The following is a 12,905-nucleotide window of genomic DNA, read 5'->3' on the forward strand; positions in this document are numbered from 1 at the left end:
AGTAAAACCCAACGATGCTTTTACAATATTAACACGAGGATAAATTGCCAAGAAGAACAGAGAAGTTGCGAGGACACTCATCGAATATAGAATATAAAAGCTCTTTTTCGAAGAGCATTCACGGAGGACCGTAATTCAAGTAGATGTTCAGTGCTCGCACGGAGTATTCGACAAGAAAGTGTACTCAGAAAGCTTCAGATGACGAAATTTTACATGAATTGAAAACCCCCCGACCAGCAAGAATCCGAAAAATTCGTGCACGTGGCAATGGCGATGCATTTGGGTCAGAAGCATATTGGGCTGCCACCCTTCTGGTCGCGGAGTGTTGTCAAGTGAGGTGGAGAAGGGGCAACGACCCTTCCCCCGGCGGACGGTCGTGAGGCTCCACGCATGCGCTCTGCCCCGCTCTGAGGGACGCGTCGGCGGGAGAAAAAGGAGCATCGGGCTGCGGTGCCTCAACGCAGCATCTCTTCCCAGTCGCGACCATCCATGATGAGGAAGTAGGCCAAGGTTTTCTGGTAACAATTGGAACGCCATTGCGAAGGGGTATCGTATGGCAATGAGAGCAACCAGGGTGAGGCCTCTGGTCATTCTTTGCGGGACATCTTGTAGATTCTATAATGGAATGCATCTAATCTCATTCATGAGGAGGGTGGGGGGGTATAAACGCCCGGAACTTAGCCATGGAGGTCATCCGACGGCCAAGTTGCCATCTCTCGATCTGCGTGTTTAATATCCACTACGTAAGTCGGAAGAGATAAGATTCCTATGCACCTAAATATGAATTTCTCAGCTGTGAATTGCTGATAACCTTCTCGCTCATGCAAAATTCAGCAGAGTTCAGTCGTCTTCAATAAAATAGAGAAAGTTGTAAACAAACACCTGGTATGTTTTGATCTAGCTAATTAATGATTTTAATACGCATATGATTTCAATGACTATGGTTTTAAGGCACGCATCAATATGTACACGTAAGAGACACGAATTTATACACAACTCAATTCTTTATTATGAAAAACTCTATTATTAAGCAAAAATGAAAAATTATACCCGTTCTCTTCATTACACCTTAGGCACTGAACTCCGACGTAAAGCGAGCGACTCATTTCTGAGTCTACGTTTCCAGCGACAGTCGAGTTCAAGCCTCGTTTGTCGTCCTCGAATGAAGAGGAAGCCGGCCACCGAGTCACACTGCATAACCACAGCAGCGATGCGAGACAGTCTACGCGCCGCCACCGTCTCCAGAACTCAGTTTAGCTAGAGTGCAGCCATGGATTCGCAATTATCAACGACGGAGGAAAGCGGAGAGAAAAACTTCACCACTGAAAGTGACTACTACAAGAACTATTAAGGTAGTTCGAGGGAGATATTTCCCTATTCAAAATGGAAATCACATTTGAAACTTATTTCAATATTTAGGGAGTTTAAGTATATATGAGGCAAATTGAACATTATTATTATCCTGCTATTATCGTTTCAATCTCTTATCCAGTGGCGTAACTATGGGGGGATGAGAGGGATAGATCCCTACCCAAAGCTCAGAGAAAAAAAATTAGTATGAAACTATTGCCTAGTTTTGATATATAATAACTGCATCTACTTAAAGTTAAATTTTAAGTGCCAAAATGATGTAAACTGCACATCCAGGCATGTCATTTTTCAAAATTTTTCTCGGACCCGATTGCTTGGGGGGGGGGGGAGTCGCCCCCTAGGCCTCTCACCCCCCAGCATATTCCTAGTTACACCCTACTTATCTCAACAGTGATTACAAATATTTAGATGCTTAAATCCTTAATTTGATTTACGTTTAGTGCTACCAACGATAATAATGAATAGCGTCCCCAAACGATGTCAAGTTCGCACCATCAGTTTAATACTGGACTTAATTATAATTTGGAAGTAGGGAGTGGCATGCCCATACTTTTGAAAGACAAGAAGCCGGGACGAGGTGAGCACATAAGACTCGAAACACTTTTTTAAGGCTTTGCAACCACTGAGATATCAACAAAATCCAAGGTTATATCGGCAACATAGCCAAAATTCTTTGGCTGGTATTGACACTGGATCCGTCAGCAGAATCAGGAAATTGTTCATGTACACGGATATCTACATTAATTGACCTTAGAAACGCGTTCACAGTGTTTAAAGATTCTATAATAATAAATTTCATTTTTTATGCGAAACCCAGAATAATCATTACTCGTTAACTAAACAATCCATAAAAAAAGTCCTTGATAGCACGATGGTAAGTCACATGGAATTGAAATCGATAAGTTTTTTTCAAGCCGTCCACTAGAAACACCTTGACTAATGAATTTTTTAGGGATAATTTAAAAACGAGAGTGATGAGACATGAATCGTCATTGATAAGCGAATACTAAAGCATAAAACCTGCAAACCTTTAGTTTTTAGGAAAATCTATGCGGAAGAACTATCCGAATTAATTCATTTTGTCTAGCGTAGTGGTCTGTGAAGTGGCCCGGAAAGGCCCGAATTTTTTCCCAAAGCAATTAATGAGCATCAAAAGAGCAGAAGCACATTAGAAAGTTTTATTCTTTTATTTTCCACGATGGAAATATTGAAATAGGAAAGGCTGATGTGATAGCAAAATTTAAATGGAAATTCAGTGATTGGGTGTGGGCAATAGCAATTGACTCGGCATTCGTCTCGAGCAGGTGGATAGGGTTGGTCTCCACCGCGACACTGCATTACGCCATGATGTGTGAAACGCCGCCGAGGCAACACAACTCAAGCAAACGGAAACCATTGTGATAAACGTCTCACGGCATCCCGTCCGCGCCGCGCCAATGAGCCTCCACTTTCCCTTCGTCCTTCACTCCCTGCCGCAACGCAAACGTCATACGTACCGCCGAATTTTTCACCAGAGATAATCAACAGCGATTTCGCAATCGCACAAAAAAACTTACTCGACTCAAGACAAGGAGGTATAGCGCGACGCAAAGGCGTAATATATATTTCAATGTAGTGGCAGATGAAGTGGGCGGTGCCAGTGACATGAAAGAGCTAACGGTGCGGATATACGGGTTCGTCATAAGCGCATCGATAAGGCATGGCATGCTTGAAATGTTCACCGTTAGAAGAGGAAATTCCAGAGACGAAGTCTAGGGAAGAATAGGAACCGAGGTGGAAGGAAGGTGAGTGCCAAATGAATGCCTTCAGCACGCAAAAGAAATAGTCACGGACACTATCCACCTCATTACTCCCGTATATCATTAAAAAGATTAACTGAAAATAATCACCTACACCTTTGTGCAATGGATACACAACTATACGGGACTCCAGGAAAATACATTAAAAGGAGGAATAGTTGAAGCAAACAGGGAAACGATATTTGGAAATAAAGGAATAAAAATTTGTAAGGTTCACTATTATACGATGATAATTATTGAATTATATTAAATGATATTTGTACGATTGAGCTTTAAGTCACATAGAATTAAAATTAATAAGAAAAATAGTACAAAATAAAAGTGAATACTAGCCTTGGTGACATTAAGCAAAAGCTGTAAGCTGGCATTGCCGAGATAATTCGCGTGGTTTGAGCTGTTCTTTCCGACGTAACTGAGGATTGTGTTCTAACGTAAGAATGTCTCATTTGTGGTTCAAATTATAAAGACCCATACTGAGCTCACAGAGATGCACGAGCACTGCTTCTGGTGTGCTGAGGGGATTGAATACCGCCAGACAAGTTCATCGGATATAAGTCACCGAATGATTGCGAACCCCAATTCATCGCCACATAAAACTAGAGTTTTGAGTGGGTAACAATGCGTTTGGAAGTTTGAAGAAAAAAGTGGATTGCATTAGACTTAACACCGCGCCGCGGACATTTTTGAAACCCGATTAAAATGCGACCGAAGTGGAAAAAGAAATGAGCCTTCTATGGGATGGAGTTGGAGTTCCTCTATGCAGTCCTCTTGTAATCAAAATAACTTCCGGATACTGTGTTAAGCAGCGATGTCATTTTGGTTATCTTTATTTCCACCCCAATTCTGATGAGTTCAGAATAAAATGGCATACTTAAGTGTAGCGCGATTTTGCTTTTCTATCAAAACCAGATATTGACCAGAAATTTCAAGATGATAGCGAAATTTAAACGAGGAATCCTTCGAGAAAAAAAAATTGCTGCTCGAACGGGAGTGATGCGCCCCCCTAAACTTTACGGACCGACAAAGAATTGAGGTGTGCAGAGAGAGAATGGCAGAATGCGAGGGCCAATAGGAAGATGCAGGCGCCGCAGTAGGGGAAGTTACGATACGACCCATTTAATTCGTTTCCGTCATCAATGCCGCGGAAAGGTAAATCCTCATTGTTCCTGCTAGGAGCGCCATTAGCATCCGGTCGGCGACTCAGTCAAGCGGCCGCAGGCACTTTCACCCGATCCAGATTGCGCCAGCGTGGCGATGGAGGCGACGATGGACCGATTGCCAACCGGCGAGGGATTCGGAAACGGCTCGGAATATTCCGAGTGGGAAGTCGCCGGAAACAATGAGAACAGCACATGGATTGGTTGATAGCGATCTGAGCGGTGGGAGAAAACATTACCGACCACGTATGCGTGAAATTACTCTTGACGAGTTTATCGAACTAAGTAAAATGGAGTTGAGAATGGTGATTACAACAAGCACAAAACACCAATTAGCTCAACACTATCAAATTGAGGCGGAAATGTTTAATAGCGACACAAAATAGGTGTTCTCACTATCCCAGAGTGTTTGCTTGCCCAAGCCAAGTGGACGAGAGGGTTACTACATCAAACGGGAAAAAAAAGAAAAATTCAGCCACAGCGGGCGCTTGAAATATATAATTGAGGGATCACTTATAATGCTGAATCAGACACTTGGTATATCGGATATATTGGAGGGATATATTTGGGAAATCTACGATCACGGGGCTCACAAGAACTTTCAAGATATTGGAGGTAAAGGTGTGACGTATCGAGATGGTGAGACACGACATAACATGGCATTGAGGAGGCACACAATGGAATTTTCATCGACTGGGAAAGTAAAGCGCAACATATATTATGATTAGGATTCACTTCGGCACGCTGGAAGACATTAAATTGCGGATAGCAATGCCAAGTGGTGGTACTGCGAGGAGATGGATTAAAGGAGAGAAAAGTAGGCATTCTTAAGGTAATACGAGGAGGCTACACAATCCCAGTGCTCTTGCTTCCGTCATAGTGAAGAAGAGAGAGGCAGCCTACTTTCGTGCAAATGGATTAAAATCCCAGAAAATAGCTCCAATGCCAGGGCAAGAGCGGATTACCCTTGAATATTCCGGCTAGATGCATGACGCATCAATGCTGCATTCCTTCCTTTTTATGTCACGCGTTACTCGTGCTCAAATTAATGCAACGTCTTGAAATTTTCGAGGTTTCCATAATACACAATTTTCAAAAATTTCCAGTAGCTCAAATATTAAAACTTCATTCTGGAGAAAATAACGAAGTAAAATGTTTAATTATGAGATGCAGGCATATATATGTTCATAAGGGTCAAATCATTTTCAGACTTGCTAGCCCGGTGGCTAGCAAGTCTAGAAATGATTTGACAACGGAATGATTGCGCGGAAGTGATGTTTCCTTAGAGCCTGCGACCAGCAATATTAAATAATGCCCACCAAAACTCTTTCCCGTTCACTATCAGACGACAATTCAGAATATAAATTTTTAAAGGTACCGGAAACGGGTCCATTTTCTATTGTCTGGGGAAACACCCGCAGGAACTCTTTATATAGTCTGTTTTACGTCGTATGGTCATAAAATGAGATGTTAGACACTAAAGGTGGGAAAAATTGGGCCAGGAGTAATCTTAAAAAGATACAAAATTAGAACTCCCAAACATCTTCCATCACATTTACATTCGATTTTTTCCGGCAGGAGTAAAAGGCTTTAACAGCAGTCTTGAATGCTGGATGACTAACTAAGATGAAATCTTTAAAGCAACGAAACTAACCCTATTTTGTCTTCTGATGCCCATTTAAATTAGAAATAAATCCTTTGTGATTATAAAAAAAACGCCTTAGTAAATTTCGAAAATATTGACGTGGCGAGTAAAATATAACACGAGGTCTTGATGCGGAATCACCAGATATATAGGTGGTCGGTCGCCTCACCATCAATAACACTTGCCTTTGAGAGCATATGGTGCGTTTCGCAAGATATTCACCGTTATATTGAAAACGATGGAAAACGCTGCCACGAGGGCAATTAAGGCGCGTTTCCTGTCCTTCATTTGCCACTTATTCTCCTCGCATAGCTTACCTGCTCTATCTTGACTACGGTAACAGCATTCACTTCACGGCAGCGCTAAATAAATATGCATTGCATGTTCTTTAAGCACCGTTTTAGCAGACTGAGACTCGCAACTCTGAGTGCACGCAAGATATGCATACGAAATAAATTACTGATCAAGCAATGGTGCTGAACAAAAATAATATATCTCTTTAACTTTAAATGTCTCAGTCATTGAATATCTGCCCAAAAATCAGCAACTGGGTAGGATTCAAATTCGGAAAGGTTACGGAAAAATTCCAAGCAAAGGAAAAATATTTCAATTGATAAACCACGCAAATGTGAAAATTTTAAAATAATATCAACTCGCTGAGATCAGGAATCAAACTATAGATGGTAAGATTTTTAGGCCCATACCGAACTATATTCATAAAATTTTTAAATATTATACATTGATGAACCTCGGTAGCGAAGGGATATTATCACTGACCTGGATATTCGAACCCGAAAATATTCCTCGAAACAATTTCTTGGGAAATGCACACACTTAGGTAGCCGGGATTGGAGCTTTTGAAACCTCACCCAATGATCGACATGAACGCTATTCATCAATAAATCGATCGATCATTTCAAGAGTAGAAAACGCTGAGTAACCACTGCCTTCGATTAAAATGGTGGCCAATACAGCTGCAGTTCAATCAACTTCCTATTCAAAATACAAATCTTCTGTTTAAGGCCCGACTAGATCTCCTTAGCATCAATGGCTTGCGAGAGGATTACAATTTGGAGTTATGAAGTACTTAACCGTGAATAATGCTTTCTCAGGGCTAGAGAGCATGAGGAAAATTCAGATCAAGTCATGTTCTAATTGCAAATTCACTAAAGTCGCAATTTTTCCATTCCAATGGGTTACCGGAACAGCGAGTGTTGACAATGAGCTGAAATAGATGATGTAGCCATGGCGACCACGAGAAAGAACAAACAACACTCGCGACTCTCAACTACGAGTACTCATTCGAAATGATCCACAATTCAATAGCCGTGAATTAATGAAAATAAACACGAATAATTTACAACTCAAAAAGGATATCATTGTAACGCTGACCCAAGAATTGAATGACGAACAAATGAGGGGGATTTTAAAATGCACAGATGAGAAGATAAATGGATATTAAAGCAAAATGCAGGCTATCGAGCAGTTGGTCTCCATTTTCTACATCGCTTTTAGAGGAGCATTCATACTATAAAGAGACGGCAAACACATCTACAGACAATTGAATGCGTTGAAACTTGAATAAATAACTCGGCAAATGGCTAGCGATGAAGTAATAGCAATATCTTTCAATAAAAACCGATATACACTCCACAACGTAAATGATATTCGCCAAAAATAATTCTTTAATCGAAAGAAAGAATTGTTTTAACTTTTTTAGGGAAACGAATTTTTCGTTGTGGATGACCAGCTTATGGAGTTCTTGGAAAGAACATTTATCAGGGCTCCAAACAGACTGTCTACTCGAGGACACTCCAGGCGTTCAACTCTAGAGCGGCAAAGGTGAAGGGTATAATCTTTTCAGTGAGCCAACAAGGAGAGTTCATGAGTGAAAGCGAGGACTGGATGATGGAGCACTGGAGGAATGAATGCCTTCGTCACTTGGACAAAATGAGCAATCGCAGGAATGATCTCAGCAGCCGCATAACGTCACTCCTGCCGAGGTGCCACTCCTGGGAAATGAACATCCAGCCGCTTCCTTAAGCATCCCAAAACCGCATGCGCACCTCGGGAACGACTTCCAAGACACTTCTCTGAGCTCCAACACACACTGCACAATAAATTCTCAACTATAAAAAAGCTATGACTTACTAGGACCCATTTGTACATACTACCAGGCATACTGTTCAGCGGTCAACACATTCTTTACTACAACGAGCGGACTGAGTGAGTTACACAGCTTCTACGCGAAATAGGCTGGAGATGCGGATGCTAAAAGCTAGGCTTTGATTGCTTTGAGCAATTGAGAGCAGTTATCTTTCACAGAGATAAGTAGAACATCACCTTAGAGCCGCAATGTATTTCCAAGCCCGACAGAAACGAGAAAATTTTAGATATATTTTGCCGAACGGGTTGTTGGGAAATTCGTTTTTCTCCCAAACAATGAACGACTTCATTAAATGCTATGTCAATTCTGGCACTCAAATATTATAGCGTGGTCTTTGATGGATGAGAGTGAGGTAGCACAACCAGTTCTAGAATGCCCAGCAAGAACAGGTTGGCGAGAAGAACACGGGCCTCGCTGCGCTATAACTGTTATCCCGAAGGAATTTACACAAGTTGAAAATTTTCATACAGCAACATGAAAGGAAATATACTTCCCTGAATTGATATAAGAACTTCAAACGATGGATAAACTCCCCTTCAATGAAATTGAGACAATGAGAAACATCGAATCGGCAACAAATCCATAAATAGAAATAACTGATGACTTTTTTTTCGCAAATTCACCTCCCTCTTTTGATAGATGGTAGATTATCTCACAAAATGTTAGTCATTATATTTTTTCGTTCTTTCTCCCATTTTGATGCAAACTCACGTTGGCGGTGAGCCGTCTTCGCCTCTGCCGTTTCTTGACGAAGCATCCACGAGCACCAGTGGTGTGAATGAGGGGGTGATCAATCACTCACAAAAGGCTCACAACAATATTCATAGATATCAGTTGTTTAACTATAGACTTTCAAAATACCGCGATTTTTTGTACATACAACAGTTCAGCAAAATGAATACAATCATGAATTTCAAATATAGCAATTTGAAATAGAAAAACTAGAAACAACACAACAATATAAGAGTTTTTTTTGTTGGGGCCCCCGATAGTGCCTCCTTCCACGCTCATCAGTCCCCAAATTAAAATCTTATTCACGCCACTGAAAAACACCCAACATCCTCCAGCTATTTTTAGGCACAAATTCACTCATTGAAAGCCCACAGTCCTCAACGGCAACAGTAACATCATTCCCTTTTAATTCTTCTTAAATATTTGAGGCTGATAATAAATAAGCTGAATGCAAACTCGAGACGAGGTATTCCTTGACGCCGCTTATCAACGTGCATGTTCATACGAGTTATGTATGTACCTTGGTAATAGGAACAGATACAGTTCAACATCCCTCTATTTTTCTTCTAATTCCCTCTCCTGTTTTTACCGCAGAATCAATTCTCAATCATTGGTATGCTGAGGATCAACAAAAGAGTGGCCAGAGTTTCAAAATATGTAGACATAGGTTGACTGGAAACTGGAAAAGGCTCATGTCGATAACTTTATTGGCTGGAATAATATAATACATGGATAAAATGTGCCTGAATATCTTCCACCAAGAAGTGTTGATGTGGACATTCTTGACAGCTCCAATCTGATGTTGTTCGCTTCTTCCCAATTAGTCATCGAGTGATTTTTTTAAATTGTTATATTTTGACATAACGACAAGTTTTGCATCTTTTTTTCATAATTTTCAACTGAGAGGAAATGATATCGCGTCGAGGGTGATATAGCAGAACAGTCTCAATTTGACGAATGCATGAAAACGATACCTAAGTTAAATGTTGAATAATCGGGAGAAAAATATCTTAGTGCGAACCTATAGATACAATAAAGCATTCTTTCGATACTCATCATACTGCGAACTTTCCTTCATGACCTCATCAGTTCCTCTACGTATTGTTAGACCTGGGTGGGAACTTGTCGAATTCCCAATGACGCAAACACCCTCTAAAGCTTGACTCAACATTTCCTGCGCACTATCCTTACCAATCCTCCAAAAATTAGATGTGAAGGTAAACTACTTTGCGCCTCAAAGAACATTTCGATTCCTAACCAAATGAGCTTGCCAATATATTAGCCCTAATCGTTTTTTCCTAGGATTACCAAAGAAATGTGGAACTTCGGACTCATATATGAAAACAATTTCCATCGCAGTACGCGTTGTAGAAATTGTAATTGAATAGAACGTAAAGCATCCGAAAGACACTCTATGAGGGAAAAAATCGATATAAAAAAATTAAGACGAAAAAAAGGTGCCGAGGGGCATGTACAAGAGAAAAACCAGTTGGATGGGAAAGAGCGACGGCAACGCCTGGGGGCTCATTCCCTTCGCCGACGGCAACTATCGAGGGCGACAAGATCAAACAAATGGGACAGGGTAAAAATCTGATGCCTTCCCGGCGAATATATTCAAAAAAGGCTATTCAGCCTTCCATACGGGCGGTGGGTGGGTGGGACAGGGTGTCCTCAGGATAACGCTCGGAAGAAGAGCTGCTTCCCTTATATCGGCATTGAAAAAACCCAGACCAAAAACTCGACAACGACCACGAGACACAGGTACATCTACATCTACATAATACCCCGCAAGCCGCCTAAAAGGCGTGTGGCAGGGGGTGTTAGGGCACCAGCCGTTTACAGCTAAAAAAATGAAGTGCTCTAACGAAGTTGGGACTAGCGTTTATTGAAGTCCTTTACGGTTCGGGGGTAAAACTAATTCCCATATCTATCCGTTCGGCAAAACATCTCTCTTAATTTATCGCTTCTATCGGACCTGGAAATATAATGTGGCTATAATATTATGTTCTCAGTGTCGCTCTTAAAGATATCCATTCTTAATTGATCAAGCAATCTATGCCTAGCGCGCAGCCTCCGAGTCTCCCGCGGCTCCCAGCCTAATTCGCTTAACATCTGGGTAACACTGTACGCCCGAAGCAGTTTTTGACGAAACGCGCAGCCTTCCTTTGTATTTTATTCAGTTCGTGGATTAAGTCTTTCTGCACCGGATCCCATACGCTCGCTGCATATTCAAGGTGGTGTCGGACGAGAGCGAAATAACACCTTTCTTTTACTTTCTCATCCGAAAATCTTCCCACAATACGCTTGACGAATCCTAATTTCTTCAGGGCTATGCCGCAAATGTTCTTTATATGTATAAAGAATATTTATATACTGCATAAACATGGTAAGAGTTGGACGATTTCCGCAAGAAATGTACCGCCATGCATTTGCTCAGATTAAGTTCGAGTCCCCACTCTTGGCTCCACAAATGAACGTTGTTTAAGTCAGATGATAGAATTTCATAGTTAGAGTGATCACTAATTTCGCGATAGATGACAGCGTCGTCAGCAAATAAACGTATTTTACTGCTAATGCGGGAGCAGAGATCATTAATGTATATAATGAACAAAAGGGGCCGATTACGCTTCCTTTTGGAACACCTGATGTAACTTTTACAACATCAGAGCTAATTCCGTCAAGAACTACTTTTTGTTTACGATTCGTACCATCCGAGGTACCATCCGCTAAAAACAACAGCAGAGAAAGTTCACTGTCAATCAAAACTGCGAGTAATTTCTGATTTGAATTTAGGGTTTCAAAATTTCTGCTTAAAGTTTTAGCCTAAAAAAAATCAGACATAATTTCACGTCAAGGGTGATTTTGCGCCACAAACCCGGACTCAGTACAAAAAATAAACTTATTACAATGTTTTATCACTACAAGTATAATTTTTTGTAGCTAATAACTCAAAAACGGCAAATATAAAACAAATCAACCGGTTTTCACAGAGTTAGAATGCGCATCGAAATACCAGTGTTAACCGAATTAACGCCCAGCGGTTCCATATGGCACCGGGTTTTACTTGCGGTTCCACAGAATAAAATGCGGAAATGTTCAACGAGGAGTCTTTCCTACGCATATAAATCATAATACAAAATAATGAACGATTTCTGAACCAGAAAAAAACTTAGAGCGCAGACGGGTTAACAGTAAACCAATTAGTCGCTTCCATATGCCACAGAAGCAAAGGAAATAGTGAAAAAATGGCATCGATCAAACGAATAACACGGTTAAGCGCAGCTCTGGTCATTTCAAGCAACAATGATTAGAATAATTCGAGGCGAGACAAAATAAATACAGTATACAAAGTGATTTCAAAACAACATGAACACTTGGTAAAATTGAAGGCCATGCTAATCAAACGTTAGCGAGAAAATACATTCAGCAAAGGATACTTTACCTGAAAACCGATTAAAGCGATAAAATAAGACAAAAAGTACTGAGCATAACAAATTTAAGTAACTAACATCATTAAAAAGATCAATTTCTTTCCATGAGTCATCATATTATTTGAAAAATACCAATGGAAGAAAAATCTAACACAAAAATTGTAATGTGCAAATAAGAGGAAATGTACAGGAATAGACTTTCAACTGGATTAAACATACACTAAAATGAAAGTTATTTCAGCCTTAATAAGTATTAAAATGCAAAGGGCCTTCATTCATTGAGTAAAGTGAAATCTGTAACTCATAGGAACTTTTGAAACGATAGAATATACGAATTACAACTCAGAAAACTCAAACAAATTCAGAGAGAAATGATGAATGCATTAATAATACTCACAAAGACCACTCATCAAGATGAGCAATCGATATACTAATAGATACTCATATAATCTAGGAAAATTCAACAGAGGTACTTACCGGTTGGGCATGAGAACAGCTTTTGTGACTCCTGAAATGAAATGTGAAGCAAATATTAGATTTTTTAACGGAAATATAACAGAAAAAAATAGAAAAATTATGAATATTCAATGAAATGTATTTGAA

At 40.4% G+C, this 12,905-nt stretch overlaps 1 protein-coding gene across 3 annotated transcripts in view; it reads right to left on the reverse strand.

Moving 5' to 3' along the window:
• Positions 1-12,905, reverse strand: part of LOC124171909 — a 129,536-nt gene that overhangs the window by 62,249 nt on the left and 54,382 nt on the right. For all 3 annotated transcript variants that reach the window (XM_046551319.1, XM_046551318.1, XM_046551320.1), the window contains exon 3: positions 12,780-12,810. In XM_046551319.1, coding sequence (XP_046407275.1) covers positions 12,780-12,810 — 31 coding nt within the window. The remainder of the gene's footprint in view (positions 1-12,779; positions 12,811-12,905) is intronic.

Source organism: Ischnura elegans, chromosome X, assembly GCF_921293095.1.
Source record: "Ischnura elegans chromosome X, ioIscEleg1.1, whole genome shotgun sequence".
In the NCBI taxonomy this organism is placed as follows: Eukaryota; Metazoa; Arthropoda; class Insecta; order Odonata; family Coenagrionidae; genus Ischnura; species Ischnura elegans.